This window comes from Lepidochelys olivacea (assembly GCF_965140295.1).
Source record: "Lepidochelys olivacea isolate rLepOli2 genome assembly, chromosome: 7".
In the NCBI taxonomy this organism is placed as follows: domain Eukaryota; kingdom Metazoa; phylum Chordata; order Testudines; family Cheloniidae; genus Lepidochelys; species Lepidochelys olivacea.
This window is the reverse complement of record NC_140417.1, coordinates 46,905,511-46,924,809: the sequence shown is the minus strand read 5'-3', so window position 1 is coordinate 46,924,809 and position 19,299 is coordinate 46,905,511. Positions and strand designations below refer to the sequence as shown.

At 54.7% G+C, this 19,299-nt stretch overlaps 1 protein-coding gene across 2 annotated transcripts; it reads right to left on the bottom strand.

The window, feature by feature from the left end:
• Positions 1-6,106: 6,106 nt before the first annotated feature.
• On the bottom strand, positions 6,107-13,775 carry ABHD14A (abhydrolase domain containing 14A). 2 transcript variants are annotated; one of them, XM_084633738.1, is made up of 5 exons: positions 13,622-13,775; positions 9,713-9,983; positions 8,417-8,532; positions 7,645-7,880; positions 6,107-7,059 (listed from the first exon to the last, which is right to left on the bottom strand). In XM_084633738.1, the coding sequence occupies exons 1-5, from the start codon at positions 13,770-13,772 to the stop codon at positions 6,877-6,879; spliced, it is 957 nt and encodes a 318-aa protein (XP_084489864.1). In that variant the 5' UTR covers positions 13,773-13,775; the 3' UTR covers positions 6,107-6,876. The 2 variants fall into 2 exon arrangements, with proteins under 2 accessions (XP_084489864.1, XP_084489863.1); XM_084633737.1 differs by lacking the exon at positions 13,622-13,775 and adding an exon at positions 13,146-13,592.
• Between the last annotated feature and the right edge of the window lie 5,524 nt (positions 13,776-19,299).

Below are 19,299 nucleotides of genomic sequence, written 5' to 3'. Positions count from 1 at the left end.
ACCACAGTACTTGGTGTAACAGTTTATGCAAATTATGTAATGAGCGAATGTGCATCTAACCCTATATGTCTGCTAATGGTCAAGACAACCTGCACCAAAGCAATGTCAGGAGTAGGAGGATGTGGAGTTGCACAAAACTTGACAGCTGTGCTGAGGTAGGTGGGAACAGTGTTGCCACTGTTTGTGATTTTAGTGCAAGTCTTGTGATATCTGGTGTCTTTCTTAAGGCCCCAGCTCCTGGAGTCATGTGATAAGGATTTTCATAGATTCCAAGGCCCGTCATCTGATCACACTGCCTGTCTGACACAGGTTATAAAACTTCCCCCAAATCATTCTGGATTGAACGAGACCCTATTTTTTGGAAAAGCCTCCAGTCTTGATCTGAAAATGGTCAGACCTGTGGGTTGGGGTGAGGTTGTTTGCTGCACAGATGGGGACAGTAGCATTGCTGAAACCCAGAAGGGATGACACATGGGAGTGTATTGTCATCATCTGGACTTAGGTCTTCATCCTTTATGGCTTCGAGCTGAAGGGGGCTGGTTTGGTTGAAACACCACAATTTAGGGGGAGGCAATTGACCCCTTTCTATTCTGCAGCCATTATTGCTACCGGCCCTGTGTGCCTGGAATAGCTGTTGGTTGAATTGCAGAAGTCAAGTCTCTCTTGGGTTTTATCCCAATTCTTGTAACTAGCTAGTAATGCTGGACCCCAGACTTTGCTCCTGTATAGTAGAATGGGGTGAATAAGACCAACAGCTAGTTTGAGCAGATTTAATGATGCCCTGGGGTTTATCCATTTTGTAGCACTCCTGTATGCCGGATGTATGGACTAGTGGCGATTTTACTCCAAGAACAGGCTCATCTCATCCTTCTTCCCCCTCAATCCTTTTATCCACTGATTGCATCTTGTCATTAACCAAACGTGGGAGCTTGTCAGAACAGGGATTGGTTTGTTATTACAGGACTGGACGGTACCTACCCCAATCCATAAGTGCTGCTGTACAAATCATCAGTAATCATCTCAGAAGATGCTGCTAACACAGATATCCACCGGGCATTTGCTGAGCTCAGGAGAGCATCTTTCCTGTTGTGCCCTGGGGTAAAACCCATCTGGCTTGGAAGACTGTTAAAATAACTTGAGAAGGGCTTCCTGGCTGCCGTCAGCGCTGTGCTGTGCTGCAACATATAGTACTGGTGCCCCAGAGCCAAGCTGGGGAAGGTTTCCCTTGAGTCCCTCTATTGTTGGGGGTGGGAGCGCATGAGGTCCGTCATGTTGAATGGTCCAGTTATTAGTGGTGGGACACAGGGAACACGCAGGAGGCAGGTCCCCACTAGATGGTGCTGAGTGGGAGCCCTGGGACTGCTGCAATCTCACTAACTTCCCACGGGCTGGGGGAAACGAGGGACCCCAAGAGGTTCTACTTTCCTTCTCCCTGTGGCCGGGCATTACCTGGTCTTAGTGTCAGCAAGAGCCACATTCCCTTCCAGAGGGAAGATTGGTCATATGCTTGACCCACCCTGCGTCCCACAAAATCCAGCCACTGCCCAGCACTCAGCCCAGGCCCTGTAAGGCATGAGGCCCCCTGGTGAATGACCCAGCTGGGTCACTCCTACCAGGGCATGATGATCAACAGAAAGTTTAACCAGCTGCAGGGGAGTGGGGCAAGTGAACCCTGAACTTTCCACAGCCCAGGGCCCGCATGGCTGCCCTAGTCACCTAAGGGCTTATTGCTCAACTAGCTCTTTGAAGATTATCTTGAGCAGAGATGGGACCAGAAACTCCCTCTCCGCACCACCTCAAACACAGGAGTAGGAGAGAGCTGGGTCCTGCCATTCCAGCTCTGGTCCCTCTCTTCTGATTATTTTCCTCTTCCAGGGTCACTTCCTGCCCTCCTGCAAACCCAGGGCAGAGAACTGGAATGGGGTAGGGAAGGGGGATCTTTGCTGGTTCTGAATTGCCCATGATGAACCTGTAGCACCTTAGACAGAGGATACCGTTCCCCTGACCCTCCCATGGCCCCTTCCAGCTGAGGAATTCAAAGGGACAAGCCTCCCAGCTGCTCTCTGGGGCATGTCAGTATCATCAGCCAGATTGTACAGCCAGGGAAACTGAGGCGCAGAGATGCAGAAGCACCAATACCTTCCAAATACAGGTGCATAAATGACAATGGCCCGCTTTCCAGCAGGGACCCTAGCCCTCAGCACTAGTGACTGCATTGGAGCGGGAGCAGCCCCTCGGAAAAAACAGGCCATTCCTACGTCCTTGCCTTTATCTACCTTTAAGTGCCTCATTTGAGGCACAAGAGTCTAAATGTGGGAGCCACCGTGGCTTGGCCAGGGTAACGTAGCCCATCAGTGAGAGGTTTCAGAGTAGCAGCCGTGTCAGTCTGTATCCGCAAACTGAAATCTTCGGTGAGCTTAAACTCAAAAAGGAAGCTTACAAGAAGTGGAAATTTGGACAGATGACTGGGGAGGACTATAAAAATATTGCTAGAGCATGCAGGGGTGTAATCAGGAAGGCCAAGGCACAACTGGAGTTGCAGCTAGCAAGGGATGTGAAGGGTAACAAGAAGGGTTTCTACAGGTACGTTAGCAACAGGAAGGTGGTCAGGGAAAGTGTGGGACCCTTACTGAATGGGGGAGGCAACCTAGTGACAGAGGATGTGGAAAAAGCTGAAGTACTCAATGCTTTTTTACCTCAGTCTTCACAGACAAGGGCAGCTCCCAGACTGCTGCACTGCACAACACAGCATAGGGAGGAGGTGAGCAGCCCTCAGTGGTGAAAGAACAGGTTAAGGACTATTTAGAAAAGCTGGACGTGCACAAGTCCATGGATCCAAATCTATTGCATCCAGGGAGTTGGCTGATGTGATTGCAGAGCCATTGGCCATTATCTTTGAATATTCGTGGTGATCGGGGGCAGTCCCAGATGACTGGAAAAAGACAAATATAGATTCATAGATACTAAGGTCAGAAGGGACCATATTTAAAAAAAGAGAACCTGGGGAACTACAGCCTTACTTCAGTCCCCGGCAAAATCATGGAGCAGGTCCTCAAGGAATCCATTTTGAAGAACTTGGAGGAGAGGAAGGTGATCAGGAACAGTCAACATGGATTCACTAAGGGCAAGTCACGCCTGACCAACCTGATTGCCTTCTATGATGAGATAACTGGCTCTGAGGATATGGGGAAAGCAGTGGGGTTATTTAGTCTGCAGAAGAGAAGTGTGAGCGGGGGGATTTGATAGCAGCCTTCAACTACCTGAAGGGGGTTTCAAAGAGGATGGAGCTCAGTGGTGCCAGATGACAGAACAAGAAGCAATGGTCTCAAGTTGCAATGGGGGAGGTCTAGGTTGGCTATTAGGAAACACTATTTCACTAGGAGGGTGGTGAAGCACTGGAATGGGTTACCTAGGGAGGTGATGGAATCTCCATCCTTAGAGGTTTTTAAGGCCCGGCTTGGCAAAGCCCTGGCTGGGATGATTTAGTTGGGGTTGGTCCTGCTTTGAGCAGGGTATTGGACTAGATGACCTCCTGAGGTCTCTTCCAACCCTAATATTCTATGATTCACCCCCCACCTGTGGGTTTAGGAGCTCACTCCTGCTTCTGGCTGCCCTCTGGCCAGGATTCCAACCCATAGGGCCTTTCCCTCTAGCCCTTTGGCCTTCAAACTCCTCTCGGAAGAGGACACCAGGCCTCTGTACCCTGGGTGTCTCCCTAACCCCAAATAGGGCTCCTACCTGGCCCACCTTGCTCCTTCTCTGCTCCAGGGGTTTTCCCTTCTCTCCTGAGCTAGCTAGCTCACTCATCCCCTTTATGAGAATCCACCCAGTTTATAAAATTCCTTTCCTTCCCACCCAGCCATGCCCTTTCCCGGTGCATCTCTTGAGCTCACTTCAGCTCTCCAGCTGTTCATTCAACACCCAACACCCCCTTCCCCTGATCAGCTCCAGGCCAGTTAGCCCAGGCAGAGTGTCCCCATACCCCTGCAATACTTATCTTTAGCACTGCTTTTCTGTGTTCCCCGTGGCAGCAGCCCAGGGAGGCTAGGCCAAACCGAAAGCCCCACGCAGGGGACACCTTAGGTTCAGTGGAGCCCCATCTGAGCAGTCCATGCACAGGACTGGCAGCCAGGAGATCCTGAGTTCTGATCCTTAATCCGACGTTCACTCCCCCTCTCCCACCTTGAACAAGCCATGTCACAGCCTGCCTCAGTTTCCCCGTCAATCAGGGTTAATGCTCTTCCCTGCCCCCAGCAGCATGGTGAGGCCAGTGGTTACTGGGTGTACAGAGCTTTGGGGGTGGGAAGCATTACGGGTGGCTCACTATGAGTTGTAACTGTTTAAACAACTCCTCGCCCCCTCAGGGGGGTCCTAGTGACCCCAACCCCTACCCTGAAGGCAGCATGGATCATCAGTACGGTCTCACTGTAGCTACCAGTCCAACAGGAACACTTGGGGAATGCAGAACACCCATAGCTGCAATGTGCCACTGCCAAGATCCACCCCAGACTGATTTACACCTTGCTGCCTGGAAATCCACCATCATGGCCCACGTCCTGCTGAGTTTAACTGTGCTCTGACTGCTGGGCCGCCCCGCTGCTGCACAGCCTGGCTGAGCAGTTGCCAGATGCTAAGCTGTGCGTGCAATGTGGGGGAGTATCTATACAGTGCATTTTGGGGATATCTGGCATGAAGGCCACCACTTTCATTGCTGCGCAGTGACCCCACCTTGCCTGACAGTGGCAAAGAGAGTCCCATTCAGTATCAACCTAAGAAAAGTGGCTTTGCGCCGATACATTTGGGAGAGGATCAAGGCTCCTAGTAGACGAGCATGGACTTCCCTTCAGAACTACTGCTCCCACTTTGCTGGGGACCGTGGGGCAGGGAGCTTACCCCACAGTGCTTCCTCTCACGGCTAGTTAGAGCTACCCTGAAGGGTCCCAGGGCAGGATTCATCTCGGAAGACATGGTATAAGACTTAGCCAGATTCACCTCCTAAAATGCAGCCAGGTCTGGGGTGGAACATAGCACACACAGGGGATGAATCGGTCTGATCAGCTCCTCACTGGAGGCTGGGTTCACCGGGTAACAACTTGTCCTTTCCATTCAACAGGGAGGGGGAGCAGTAAAGTCAGCTCCCGGAGGATGGGAAATGATTTCTTAGCCAGCTCTTTGGAATATCTGCAGAGAGGCTAATTACTGGAGTGGCAGAGTTGCAATGTTAGCAGAACCAGACAGAATGTAGTGGGCAGGACAGGGCACCAGGAGGAGGCTTGGCAAGGAGACTGGAATCATTCTAGTTCAGAAACACCAAGTGGCAATTAGCCCCTCGCCACCAAAGTCTGAGCTGCGGTGACGGACGGACACCACCTGGGGGGGGCTGGCTGGCCCAGGGCTTGCTGTGGTAGAAGTCCCAGCGCTGGACAGGCTGCGTTTGTTCAGGGAAGTTCTGCAACACATTCTGGAGTGGTAACACTCAACTGAGGCCACGAGCCCCCGAGAACAGAGAAAAGGGGGACCTGCAGTATGCACTAGGGAGGTATTCCGTGGTTAGAACCAGCAGAGAGATACTTCGGGCCATGGAGTTTGTGAGTGCAGACAGCAAGTGCACTGCTGCCATTGGTTCCCCCACTGCTAGTAGGGACTCCCCTGAAGGATCAGGGCCCATTCGCCTAGGCACTGTCCGGACAAGACAGTCCCTGTCCCAGAGAGCCAAGCTCCCACCGCCCCACCCAGCAGCGACAGCTCCATCGCCCGTGGAGCTGCACACAGGGCGGCTCTCTGCTCATCTACTGCAGGATGGGCTCAAGCGGCCAGCGCCCCCTTAGCTGCTCTGGGACCTGTCCTAGAGGACAGGCAAGGGACAGGTGGAGCTGAGAGTGCCCAAGGCCACTCTGCATGCAGCCGGCTGGCTGCCACTGCACGCAGGAAAGCAGCTACGGACACAAAACTCTGGTGTGGCATCCAGGGCGCACAGTAGTTAGGAGCCAGCCTCCTCCCTCAAAGCCCCAGCTCCGGGGTGCAGGAGTTACCCACTGCCAGGGCGGGGGGGGGGGGGCAAACACAGACAGCCCGGCATGGCCTCACCAGAGACACACCCAGAAAGCACTGTACAAATGGTTTATTGGCCTCATACCAGATTCCTCCACAGAGCTCCCTCCTCTGGGCCTGGTCAGAGCAGCTTACCCACCCAGGAGTTAAATCATTCACCCCCCGGAAACATGCCAACGGTCCTTGCTTCGCGGGCAAAGGGCCCATTTAACGCCCCCTACAAACAACCATCAGACACAACCGCTAACCCATCGGAGCCATTGGTGGGGACCAAGCCCCGCCGCACCTCAGCCCCTGCCAAGTGAGATGCTCAGCTACTCTACAGTGACGCTCTTTGGAACAAGCCCCAGAAAGTCACCTGGCCTGTCCCCCACCCCTCAGGCGAACACACCAGCCCATCATTCAGCAGCAACGGTTCATGGCCCTAGCGAGGGCTCCTTGCAGAGAGGCAAGGCAGGGGGATGAGAAAACAACAAACACGAGGATCGTGCAACAGGAGAGCACAGCCAGAAGCTGGCAGGGGGCTGGTTACCTCCCGACACACACAGCAGAATCATGCCCCTAAGCAGGCAGAATCCCAGCACCTGGCACATCACCCTGCAGAGGCTGACGACATCCAACAAGTCCCTTACCAAGCCCCTGGCTCCCACACCTCCTCCAGCCTGACTTGCCGCAGGATCAGAGACCCAGGAGGGCGGCAGCGGTGAGAACTCCCCACCCCCGGACAAGTCCCACAGCCCTTAATGACGGGGTCAGAGAGTCAGCGTCCCAGCCACGCAGCCAAGGCTCTGCGCAGCCAGGCTCCGGCCCCAGGTGGGTCCATGTTCACTGCAGCTCGCCCAGGAAGGCTAGCAGCACCTCGTGGAACTCGCGAGGCTTCTCCAGGTAGCAGGCATGGCCGGCGTCAGGCAGCACCACCACTTTGTGCTTCGGGAGCTGTTGCAGGCTCTGCAGGGACTGAGCGCCCAGGCCGGAGTCGCGCTCACCATAGATGATCAGAGTCGGCGTCTGCAGAGAGACAGGGAGAACTTCAGCCGTCAGACCTTCGCCACCCCTCAGCAGCGGGAGGCCGGCAACAGACCGCCGCCCACCTGCGCTGCCCTGAGAGCACGGCACGAGGGACCTGGAGAGCAGCGTAGCTCTGAGACAGGGCAGAGGTGTCCAGGCAGAGTGTATCCCAGGGCCCCCTGGGACTCAAACCCCCACCCCAGAGCCTTGGGGAGCCTGCGACCATGCCCCCCAGCCCCAGAGAGCATGGGGTCTAGGGCTGCCCTTCCCACACACAGCGCCCCGGGGAGCGGGGTCCACAGCCTCTTCAACTTCCCCTCCACACACACACACACACACACAGCCTCCTAGCCTCAGAGAAGGCTGTAGCTGAGATGGGGAGCTGTACTGCAGCAAGCTGGGCTGACAAGCCGTTGCTGCAGTGACTAGAGAAGCTCCGGGCTGCAGTCACAAAAGTGGACAAATTCCTCTGTGAGTCAGGCCCTGATTACCCCCACCCCCCACCGACCAGCTGAGAAGCCTCTGCTCTAGGGACCAGCTCTGTCTCCTGCCCCAGAGCCAGATGCTTCTCCTTCCCTGCCATACCTGGACCTGCTGGTACTGCTGGGCCGTGTACTCCTGAGTCCCCACAGGCGCAATGGGCACAAAGCCCTTCAGCTGTGCCCCATGTACCAGGACAAAGGGGACGGAATAGTGGCCACTCATGGACGGGCTGATCAGAACTGGCCTCTGGATCCCCAGCTCCTTCAGCACATGCAGCAGGAAGGTGACACGGCCCTGCTCCGTGGAGACAGAATCGGAAAGTGGGGAGTTGCCGTAGCCTGCGGAGGAGGAGGAGGGGTTAGCCTGCCCCGAAGGCCCAGGCAAAGGCGTCTGCATGGGGAGCCAGAGCCTGTAGCAGGAGGAAGGTTTCACCATCCTAAACCTTTCCTCCCTCGCCCCCAACAGGCCTCACCCCAGCGAGGAGCCAGTGCAATGGAGATTTCTTGTGGGACATGCAAGTTAATTAGCAGACGTGCTGGGTTTGCATGCCAGCAGGACTCACATATGCTAGTCTTGCTACATCTCCAGGGCAATGTGGAACAGTGTCGCAAAATCAAAATCCCTGCCGAAGCCCCAGCCTTCTGCCCAGTGCGTACGGGCAGCACCCCCAGGAGAGGAACAGATCCAGGGGCACAAGCATGGTGTATGTAGTGAACATCTCTAGAACATATGACTCCCTGGAACTGACCACTTAAAGAGGCATGGGGCTGTACAGTCTCTTTGGCACATGCCAGCTGGCTGGCGGGCAGAGGGAGACGGGAGCTATCGCTGCAGGCAGAAATTAACTTGGGATACGTGGATGACATATTCCTACCAGGCAGGTCAATAGCAACAGTGCGATATCCTTCCTCTGAGAGCAGGGTCAGCGTCCCAAGGTCCTCCCAGGTCTTCGAAGTAAAAGCCTGGCCGTGCAGAAAAACCACCTCCAGCCTGCAGAGGACACAACAGCAGGTAGAGGGGCACCCGCCAGGAGGGAAGTGGGACCCACCCTGCTGTGGCTGGGGCAGGGGAGGCTGTTTCTGTGCTAGTTTACCAGCAGGAGAGCCTGGGGCTGTTAGGATGACAGACACTATGTTTTGTTTGTCACCATTATCTACGTAGATCCAAGGTGGCCTCTGGATCAGCAGATTTGGCTGATCCCTGCTGGACAAATAGGAGAGTCACTTCCCGCTACGGAGAAGTGCAGCCACCTCTCGGGTGGAACGCAGCAGCTATTTCAGAGCTCACCAAACTGTGTCAGACAGGAAATGATCAAACACCAGCACTGCAGTTTCAACTGGACCGACATTTAAGAGTAATTAAGATTTGGGATGAGCACCTGGGATAAGATCCCTAGTCTTGCAAGGAGTGACAAAGGATATATAGTGACTACAAGCGGTCAGGAACTGGGCGTTTTGGCGTCCCCGGGGAAGCTCACCCCGACCCAGAGGTGAAAGCCGGTATGGTGTACCAGCAAGAGCCAGTATGCTGTGCCGGACCGGACCAGCTTCCCCAGGCTGGCGCTTTAAAGGTCCTGGAGCTCCCTGCAGCAGCCAGAGCCCCAGGCCCTTTAAAGCGCCGACCGCCACCACTAGCCCTGGGCTCCGGCGGTGATTTAAAGGACCACGGGCTCCGCAGCGGTAGCAGCAGCCAGAGCCCCGGGCCCTTTAAGTTGACCCTGAGCCCCAGGGCTACCAGCTGCCTCTGCAGCTGGTAGCTCCAGGGGTGATTTAAAGGCCCCGGGGCTCCCAGCCGCAGCCGGAGCCCCAGGGCCTTTAAATCTTGATTTAAAGGGCCCGGGTATTTAAAGGTCCAGCCTCTTCTGGTTGAGGCCACGCCCCCTGCTCAGGACTCCAGAGTACCTGTAAGTCCTTTAAATTACTCTCATCCCTGCCCCAACCCCAACACCATACAGGGCTGATTTACAGAGAGTAGCACCAGCTACTGAATCACCTGCCCCAGGTTTTTCTTGGAAGTTTCCCACTCCCGTACCAGGGAGCCAGACCCTGCTCATCCTAGGAGCTCAGATAAGAGCACAGATCTAGGGCAGCTGATCTAGGATATAGACTGCTTACGATGACCCACAGTGCTGACACCAGAACCAGCTCTGGTGGCCAGAAGACTAACCCACCTTTTGGGGCTGGGAGTCCCAGCTCTCTGGAGCAGGAAGCCTTCTCTGAATAAGATGGACGGGCTCCCTGCAATGGTCCCTGTTAGGACGGTGACATTGACATCTTGCTGGCCCTTCTCCTCAGCCCTGGCCTGGGCCTTGTGGCTGCCTGCCCTGGACGTGAACCTCTCGTGCTGGATTGCAGGGAGCAACAGGTAGAGGACAAAGGTGATGAGGACCCCGAGGACCAGCAGCCCCAGTCTGTTGCGGATCAAAGCCATCGTCAGCCGTTCTGAAAGGGGCAGAGAGAGAAGGTGAACAGCTAAGTGCCGGCTCCATGCTGCAGCTCAGACAGCGCCACGCACAGCAAGGCCCAGCCATGGAAGAGGAGACAAGGGACCTCGTGGCTCAGCAATGACCAGGAGAAGAGGGATGCATACTTGACCGGGGCAACACACGCACACTAAGGTGGCACAGTTATCCCCCAGGGCAACCTCCCAATCAGGAATGCGCCCTTCCCCACCCAAATACCAGGGCACCACAGGGGGGTGGGGACCAAGGTGGATTCTGGCCCCCAGCTTTTTATTGGGGATGGGGGATGATGGGGCTTCCTTTACCCCCGAAGTCTCATGCATGACCCTAGGCCAGAAGAGACGTTAGGGGGACGTTTGCAGCAGAGCGCAGAAATTCTGGTGTTACGATCACTAGGATGAGACACTTCAGGCCCAGGGTCAGAGGCCGATTCAGGCCGGGCCCTACCCTGTCTAAGGCTCAGGGAAGCAGCCGGTGTTGGTCTCTCTGCCTCATTCTCACTCCTAGCCACCATCCTGGTCATGCCCGAAGGGAGGCAGGCTGGTCCGGAGCCCCCTGGGCTGGGGCTGTGACCCCAGCACCTGCACTGTGTTAGGTAGCAACAGCCACCCTCACTGTACCTCTCCCCTGCCCCAAATCACTTACCCCTGGGAACCAACTAGTGCTGGGGGGTCGCTGCACAGAGGAAGAGTTTAACAAACAGGTGCCCCCTTGCAGAGAGGGGTCCAGCCTGGCCCACCTGGCACTGGCAGGACTCCTCCGCACAGTGGCTTTCACAGCCTACCCACTCCCCAGGATCTGTGGTTTCTATGCCACCCCCACCCCCCACACAGGCCCTGACACTGATCTCCTCCCAGGCACTCCCCCTGCCTCCCCTTTACTGTCCCTGCTGCCTTTTCCCCTGCTTTGTCCCTGAAGCTTCCTGCTGCCCCCACAACCGCCCCACCCATCACTCCCAACCGCCCAGAACCTTCCCAGCTCCATGTTCCGTCCCACCCCCCAACACACCCGCGGGACATGCAACAGCCCTGAGAAAACACGGGTCAGATCCCAAGACATGGGTGGCAGACTCCCTCCAGATCCCCAAACATAGTAGCTCCTAAAGGCCCCCCAACTGGCCTTCCCCCCCAGTTATGGTTATTGCAGGCGCCTGGCTGGTACTGTAGGGAGCTGCTCCCAGCATGTTCCAGTATTCAGGAAACTTCACACTCATGTCACCTGGCACATCTTCAGGGGCACTCTCCTCCTTACAGGGGGCTTAGTGCCAGGGCATCAGACCGATGGCCCTAGACAGCAGCGTCCCTTAACCCACAGCACAGGTGCTGCAGCAGTGAAAGCTTCCCCCTTTCCAGCCCCAGTGTGAGGGACCCAGCTATAAGGGAGAAATTAGAGGCCAGTCTCCATGGGGGCCAGTTATCCACAAACCTGCCTGCTAGGAAGCACCAGCGGAGGCGGGGTTTGAGCAGGTACCCTGGCGAGACTCCGTGGCCCATTATTCAATCTCTTGCACTATCCAGCCCTTTCTACAGCAGAGTTTTAAATCTGAACCCCTGGGTTGCAGCACATCACAAGGCAGAGCACGGCCAGAGAGAACAGCCAGCCTTGAGCTCTGGGCCGCCAGTGCTAGCAGATTAACAGAACGCTGGGCTGGGCTGCCCTCCCTGCACAGTCATTACACCGCCTTTGATGGACAGGGCAATGTACTTCACTGCCCCCCAGCATAGAGGGGCCCCATATAACACCCTAAGGAGTTCAGTGCTGTCTGGAGTCCTTGGCAGGCCCTGCACTAGGGGAATTCTCCCCTGCTCAGCGTAGAGGGGATGGAAGGGCCCTAACAGAGTTGGCTCTGCAGGAGGCTCACAAGCAAAGACATGCTTGCAAGGAGAAACAACTCCCTACTTGCTGCTTGGGAGACGCTTTCTGTAATTAATTTGCAAAAAGAAAAGGAGTACTTGTGGCACCTTAGAGACTAACCAATTTATTTGAGCATAAGCTTTCGTGAGCTACATCCGATGAAGTGAGCTGTAGCTCACGAAAGCTTATGCTCAAATAAATTGGTTAGTCTCTAAGGTGCCACAAGTACTCCTTTTCTTTTTGCAAAGACAGACTAACACGGCTGTTACTCTGAAACCTGTAATTAATTTGGCGTGCATAAGAAGAATGCCACAGGTGAGTGCTCAAGGTCAGAGGGGCCCCCACTTGCTGTACTCTATTGTTCCCAGACAGCACTGAGGGGCCCCAGCATCCTCCAGGTGCCCCAATTATTCTCTGTGTTCTGTGGGCAGCAGCTAAGTCTCAGGGATGAGATTTTCAAAGGCCTCCCCAGACGGCAAGCCATGCAAGCTGCATGGAAGCCCTGAGGCTGGGCATGTACTCTGCACTATTTGCTTTCAAGGGCTTTGAATGTTTGGGCAACAGCATTTCAAAGAAGCACAAACACACAGAGGGAATGAGATCTTTGAATGGGGTCAGGTGCTCCACACAAGCACTAGCCTGTATGGCAAATCACCTGACTCAAGCTGAAAGCTATCCTGTCATCAAGGTGCAAGTAATTAACGTGATGGTAACTGACACACATCTGATCCAGAAGGGCCCCAATGCACTTTACAAGTGACATTGGAAGCTCACTTCCTCCACCACTGACATCCAGCCACTTCTGGGGTGAAACATAATAGTTGCTGGATGATGCACATCAACACTCAGTTTTTATTTGCATTGTGGTGGGGCCAAGGGCCTCCACCTATGGACGAGGCCCCCACCATGCTAGGAGTTGTATGAATGCAGAACAAAGAGACAGTACTTGCTTCCAAGAGCTGACGATCTAAGCACACAAATACGGAGGAGGATGAATACTGTAGCCAGGAGAACCAAAAACAGGGGAGGCTTTAGGCAAGGAGAAAGCCGCTGTCTTGGACATGCCATACCTCAGTCATCCATGGCTCCCAATTACCTGAGCGGCTCATCCACATGACAGACAGAGCAAACAAGACTCCCCTTTATTGAGCATGCCCCTAAGAAACTCAGCACTCAATGCTGCACTGCAATGCGAGAAGTGCCCCAGCATCTTACTGCCCACCAGCAGGCAGGCCCTGGGCCTTTCACTTTAAGCTCAGCCTTGCTCTCTGCACCCACTACCGACTACCTTGTCTGATCTCATCCAGCAGGCGGGCTGCAGATGTGCAGTCTCTGAAGACATAGGTTTGCCCCTGGCACAGGATCTTTAGTTTGGCAGGGTACAGGACGTAGGCCTGAGCCCCCTCCTTCACAAACGCTTGCTTGAGCATCACGAGGCGCTGCCGCCAGGCATGTGTGGCAGGGCTGAGGTCGGGGAAGAAGGAGACCTTGGGGCCTTGGAATTTGGTTGTGCAGCAGGCCCGTGCTGCCCGCAGAATTCTCTCTCGGGCCCAGAAATCGGAGAGGGTCATTAACACAGTGCCAGCACCTGGGCACCGCCGCCTGCTTCCCTCATGGGAAGCCGGTACGCGCTTTCTATACGCATAGGAGCTTCCTTCGCATTTAAGCCCAGGTAAGCTGCACCAGATTTTCCAAGAAGGGGATGAGGTCTGTGTCTCCCACAGCAGCCGGGACCCCAATGACCCTGATGTTCCGGGCCCGCACCCTGTTCTCCAGCTCTTCCAGCCGGCGCTCTGTCTCCAGGCCGCCCTGGGCCAGCTCTCTCATCAGAGCCGCGAGCTTCACCACGCAGCTCTGCGTGGTCACCACCTTGGCATCCAGGGCTTCCACCCGGCCGGCCGTCTCCTCCAGGCATTTTGCCAGCTTACACAGAGTGAGAGGGAGGCCAGGGCTTCACGCAGGGCGGCCTGCTCCGAGATGACCTGGTCCAGCCGCTCTGGGGTGGCATCCGCTGTGGAGGGGCGCGTGCCATGCCCGCCTTCGCGGGCAGAGAGACGCTCTGTCACCTGCTCCCTTCTGGGCATCTTTGAACCAGAGCAGAAGAGTCTGTCCCACAAAACCTCACCCCACCTGGGCGCATCAGAGCAGGAGTTCCGGGGGCCCCCGGCCGGAGCTTGGGGCTGCCAGGCCCACCTCTGCCCAAGTGTCCTGGGACACGCCCTTGTTTACCAAGCGCTTCCCCGCCTCCAGCCGCGCCACGGGCGCTCCAAAGTAGCCGGCCCCCACGGCTAGAGCCCCTCCCCGCAGCATCGCAGTGCGCCGGAGCGACTCCGGGCCTGTGCGCCCCTCCACCGGGGCCATCGCCAGCCCCCGGCCCAGCCTGCCTGCGCCCCCAGCTCTCAAGGGGGCGAGGGGGGCAGCAGCCCTGGTTACCGGCACGCCTCGGCCAGCGCGCCCGAGCGCTGCCCGCCAGGCCAGGCCAGGCTGGGCCTCCCCCAGGCGCGCCGGAGCCAGGCGCCTCCAGCGCCCCAGTCCCCGGGGACCGCACGCACTTACCGCCTTGCTGCGCGGCGCCCGACAGCCGCCGCCGCCGCCTTCGCCCGGGCTGGTGCGGCACTGAAGCACCCCCGCCAGCCTGGCTCGAGCCCCACCTAGCGGGGGAAGGCGAGAACGCACAGCTGCGGGCAGACGGCTCCGCGCCCGTCCCCAAAGAGCCGAGCCGGACCGGACCGGACCGTCCCTAGCCCAGCTGCAGCAACCACCACTCTGCGCGCTTGGGGAGCCTCTGAGCGGGTGGACTGGGACAGGACTGAGCCGGGGGAATCACCCTCCCCAGCCGCCTCCGGGCTCCTGGGGGGCGCCCCTTTATTCCTCCTCCCGGCCCCTGTGTGGGCACCCTCCAAAGGCAGGCGATGGGGGCCGTTTGGAGGGTGAGGCTGTACAGGTCCTCAGGGGATTTTTGAGCCTGGTCTCTAAGGATTTCATCTCCCTCTGGAGCTTCAGAGTGAGTGGGGAGGTTTGGGGGTCTCCCTAGTCCTGCCCTACCTCTCTGGCCATCCTTTCAACAGGTCCCTGTTTTTATCCCTAGAGCTTGTTCCTCCCTCCCTCCTTTGTTTGTGATTCTTTACAACCCTTTAACCCGCAGATCTTCCCCACAACCAATAACACACACACTGTTGGAAAATCTGCCTTGCACTCCCCCACTTTGTCTTAAAAGCATTCTACAGAAAACCTCCAGGCCATGGCCCAATGGGGCCCTGCCCTGAGCCTTGCTCAGGGTTCCCCAATGCTACTGTACAGCAAACCACAAATCTCACAACCCCACCAGGAAGCAGCAATGGTCATCTCTGGGGGGAAATTTAGGCACGGATTAACTAGCATGCAGAATAACAAAGTCAGGTTTAGAACTCAAGACTCCCTCGTGTCCATCATACGGCACCTTAACCCACCTTGTCAGGTACTGCTACACATTCCACTCACCCTACAGCCCTGCTATTGTATTGCTCCCTCCCTTTTCCCAGCTCCCTCCTTTCTACCAAACCGGGGCTCATAGAGCTCAGCTGTAGTAAACACCCCTCTGCCACCCCAGAATTCAACCAGCTGTTCACATCAATGAAACAATTACCAGCAAGTCTGTTACATTTCTCCAGTAGGCTCCCAGACCAAGCCCCCAGCACCCTTCAGCAGCTCTCCCTTAGTAAACAGGCCTCAGAGCAAAAACCTGGGAGCGGAGGGAGGAGAATCCAGCAGTAGAGGGACCCATCTTGTGCCAACTTCCTGACTCAGCTCATTTGAAATAAGGGCTATGTAACAAAATACCCAGCTCTGCCTGTGCTGAGCAGAAATACCTGATATGGTGCTGACAACCACTGCAAACTGGGAAAGGAACCCACAACTTTTGCTTATATTCATTTACCTAGCAAGACAGCTTCACTGCAAACTGTAATTATTCTAAAGCCACCATCCCCAGCCTCGTTCTGTTCTTCACACTCCCAGGTGCTCTTAGGCCCTGCCAATGCTGCGACGCAAACCATCCTAGGTGCAAGCACTGCCAGGGTTCAGACGATAGGGCAGAGGGGGTACAACCTTCATTTTGCACATTTCACTCTTTCGCTCCTCAATTCCCCATGACCCCATGCAAACTCTGCCACCCCAGTCTCTGTGGGGAAGAAGGTGGCAGGACACATTAAAATGAAACAGGCAGAATGGAGCAAGCTGATCTCTTCTCCCAACTGCAATATCCAACCAAACCTCACTGCAAACAGAGTCCAGCTCTCACAGCTGAGCACACCACCTGAATTTGAGGGGGAAAGGAGTCCAGGAGAGCTGGCTGTATTTTAAAGAATCCTTATTGAGGTTACAGGGACAAACCATCCCGATGTGTAGAAAGAATAGTAAATATGGCAGGCAACCAGCTTGGCTTAACAGTGAAATCCTTGCTGCTCTTAAATACAAAAAAGAAGCTTACAAGAAGTGGAAGATTGGACAAATGACCAGGGATGAGTATAAAAATATTGCTCGGACTTGCAGGAGTGAAATCAGGAAGGCCAAATCACACCTGGAGTTGCAGCTAGCAAGAGATGTTAAGACTAACAAAAAGGGTTTCTTCAGGTATGTTAGCAACAAGAAGAAAGTCAAGGAAAGTGTGGGCCCCTTACTGAATGAGGGAGGCAACCTAGTGACAGAGGATGTGGAAAAAGCTAATGTACTCAATGCTTTTTTTGCCTCTGTCTTCACGAACAAGGTCAGCTCCCAGACTACTGCACTGGGCAGCACAGCATGGGGAGGAGGTGACCAGCCCTCTGTGGAGAAAGAAGTGGTTCGGGACTATTTAGAAAAGCTGGACGAGCACAAGTCCATGGGGCCAGATGCGTTGCATCTGAGAGTGCTAAAGGGGTTGGCGGATGTGATTGCAGAGCCATTGGCCATTATCTTTGAAAACTCATGGTAATCAGGGGAGGTCCCAGATGACTGGAAAAAGGTTAATGTAGTGCCCATCTTTAAAAAAGGGAAGGAGGAGGATCCTGGGAACTACAGGCCAGACAGCCTCACCTCAGTCCCTGGAAAAATCATGGAGCAGGTCCTCAAGGAATCAATTCTGAAGCACTTAGAGGAAAGGAAAGTGATCAGGAACAGTCAGCATGGATTCACCAAGGGCAAGTCATGCCTGACTAATCTAACTGCCTTCTATGACGAGATAACTGGCTCTGTGAATGAAGGGAAAGCAGTGGACATGTTGTTCCTTGACTTTAGCAAAGCTTTTGACACTGTCTCCCACAGTATTCTTGCCCGCAAGTTAAAGAAGTATGGGCTGGATGAATGGACTATAAGGTGGATAGAAAGCTGGCTAGATTGTCAGGCTCAACGGGTAGTGATCAATGGCTCCATGTCTAGTTGGCAGCCGGTATCAAGTGGAGTGCCCCAAGGGTCGGTCCTGGGGCCGGTTTTGTTCAATATCTTCATAAATGATCTGGAGGATGGTGTGGATTGCACCCTCAGCAAGTTTTCAGATGACACTAAACTGGGAGGAGTGGTAGATACGCTGGAGGGTAGGGATAGGATACAGAGGGACCGAGACAAATTAAGGATTGGGCCAAAGAAATCTGATGAGGTTCAACAAGGACAAGTGCAGAGTCCTGCACTTAGGACGGAAGAATCCAATGCACCGCTATAGACTAGGGACCGAATGGCTTGGCAGCAGTTCTGCAGAAAAGGACCTAGGGGTTACAGTGGACGAGAAGCTGGATATGAGTCAACAGTGTGCCCTTGTTGCCAAGAAGGCCAATGGCATTTTGGGATGTATAAGTAGGGGCATTGCCAGCCGATCGAGGGACGTGATCGTCCCCCTCTATTTGACATTGTTGTTGCCTCATCTGGAGTACTGTGTCCAGTTTTGGGCCCCACACTACAAGAAGGATGTGGAAAAATTGGAAAGAGTCCAGCGGAGGGCAACAAAAATGATTAGGGGACTGGAACACATGACTTATGAGGAGAGGCTGAGGGAACTGGGGATGTTTAGTCTTCAGAAGAGAAGAATGAGGGGGGATTTGATAGCTGCTTTCAGCTACCTGAAAGGGGGTTCCAAAGAGGATGGCTCTAGACTGTTCTCAGTGGTAGCAGATGACAGGACAAGGAGTAATGGTCTCAAGTTGCAGTGGGGGAGATTTAGGTTGGATATTAGGAAAAACTTTTTCGCTATAAGGGTGGTGAAACACTGGAATGTGTTACCTAGGGAGGTGGTGGAATCTCCTTCCCTAGAAGTTTTTAAGGTCAGGCTTGACAAAGCCCTGGCTGGGATGATTTAGTCGGGGATCGGTCCTGCTTTGAGCAGGGGGTTGGACTAAATGACCTCCTGAGGTCCCTTCCAACCCTGATATTCTATGATTCTATGAATTTCACAGAGCAGTGTCCTGTTCCCATCCCTGAGAGCATCAGAGATGCAGTGAGCTGCTACTACTGAGAAGAGCTCCACAAAGATACTGCTGGAGGTGCAGGAGTAGCAAGGAATGCCCAGCAGCCTGGAGCACCCATGGCTACCTACTCCAGACGTAACATGGGAGGCCCTGATACATGGACAGATGGAATAGCCATGGCTAGCCATGCAGAAGTGGTGTGGGAAGTTCTGGTATGTGGTGGACACCTGTGGAGCAGCACAGGAGACCCACATATGTGGAAGTGCAGGTTGGGGGACACAGACTTGGAGTCTTTCCTGCTCCCTGTACAAAAAAAATAAATAATTCACTAACCCTTCTGGGCAATATTTGTGCACTGCACACAGCATTTCCTGGACAATATTGGAACCATTGCGAAATCCTAGAGCTAAGTCTCCCCTCTTTCTCTTCACAGTTGGATTATTCGCCTCTGCAAAGCCAGTGACAAAACAACAAATAACTGGCTACCTATCATTCCTGTGTACGTCAGCCCAACACATAGCTGGCCAGCAGCCTCTGAGGAGGGCACCCCCTGCGACCAGCTCTTTCCATTGCAATCGCTCATTATAACTTTTCAGAACCCTGCTATGGGAATAATATTTTCCTACCAAGGCTGCAACTTTGAGGGAGGATGTGGAGGGAAAATGAAAGCTGGCACTCTCCTGAAACAACAGAAGAGTAGGAGCTGGGGCTTGAAGAATAACACAGCAGCGTACTGTGAGATTCACAATAAAATCACAAGAGTTGGCAACACTAAGATTCACCCTCCCCATGCAACGCGGGCAACAGTTACACCTCCCGCTGCAAGCAGCCAATCTACTACTGACCACTCATGGAGTTACATAAAGGAAACTTCCTCTATAATAAACATGCAACGCGGTCTTCCGTTTCTCTTCTCTTCTCAGGGCCTGTCTGCCGTGGGGATGTAGCCGCAGGGCTGCAAGCCCAGTGCAGATGGGAGGTCATTGCCCTGGTGCATTTCCTTCCTGCCCCCCGCTCGTCTCCTGCGAG

Coding starts and splice junctions, on each gene's coding strand:
- ABHD14A (XM_084633737.1), bottom strand. CDS start 13,428: ATGACCCTCTCCGATTTCTGGGCCCGAGAGAGAATTCTGCGGGCAGCA. Junction 9,984..13,145: donor GCTGGATGAGATCAGACAAG/GTAGTCGGTAGT, acceptor TGCCCCTTTCAG/AACGGCTGACGATGGCTTTG. Junction 7,060..7,644: donor AGCAGTACCAGCAGGTCCAG/GTATGGCAGGGA, acceptor GTCTCTCTGCAG/ACGCCGACTCTGATCATCTA.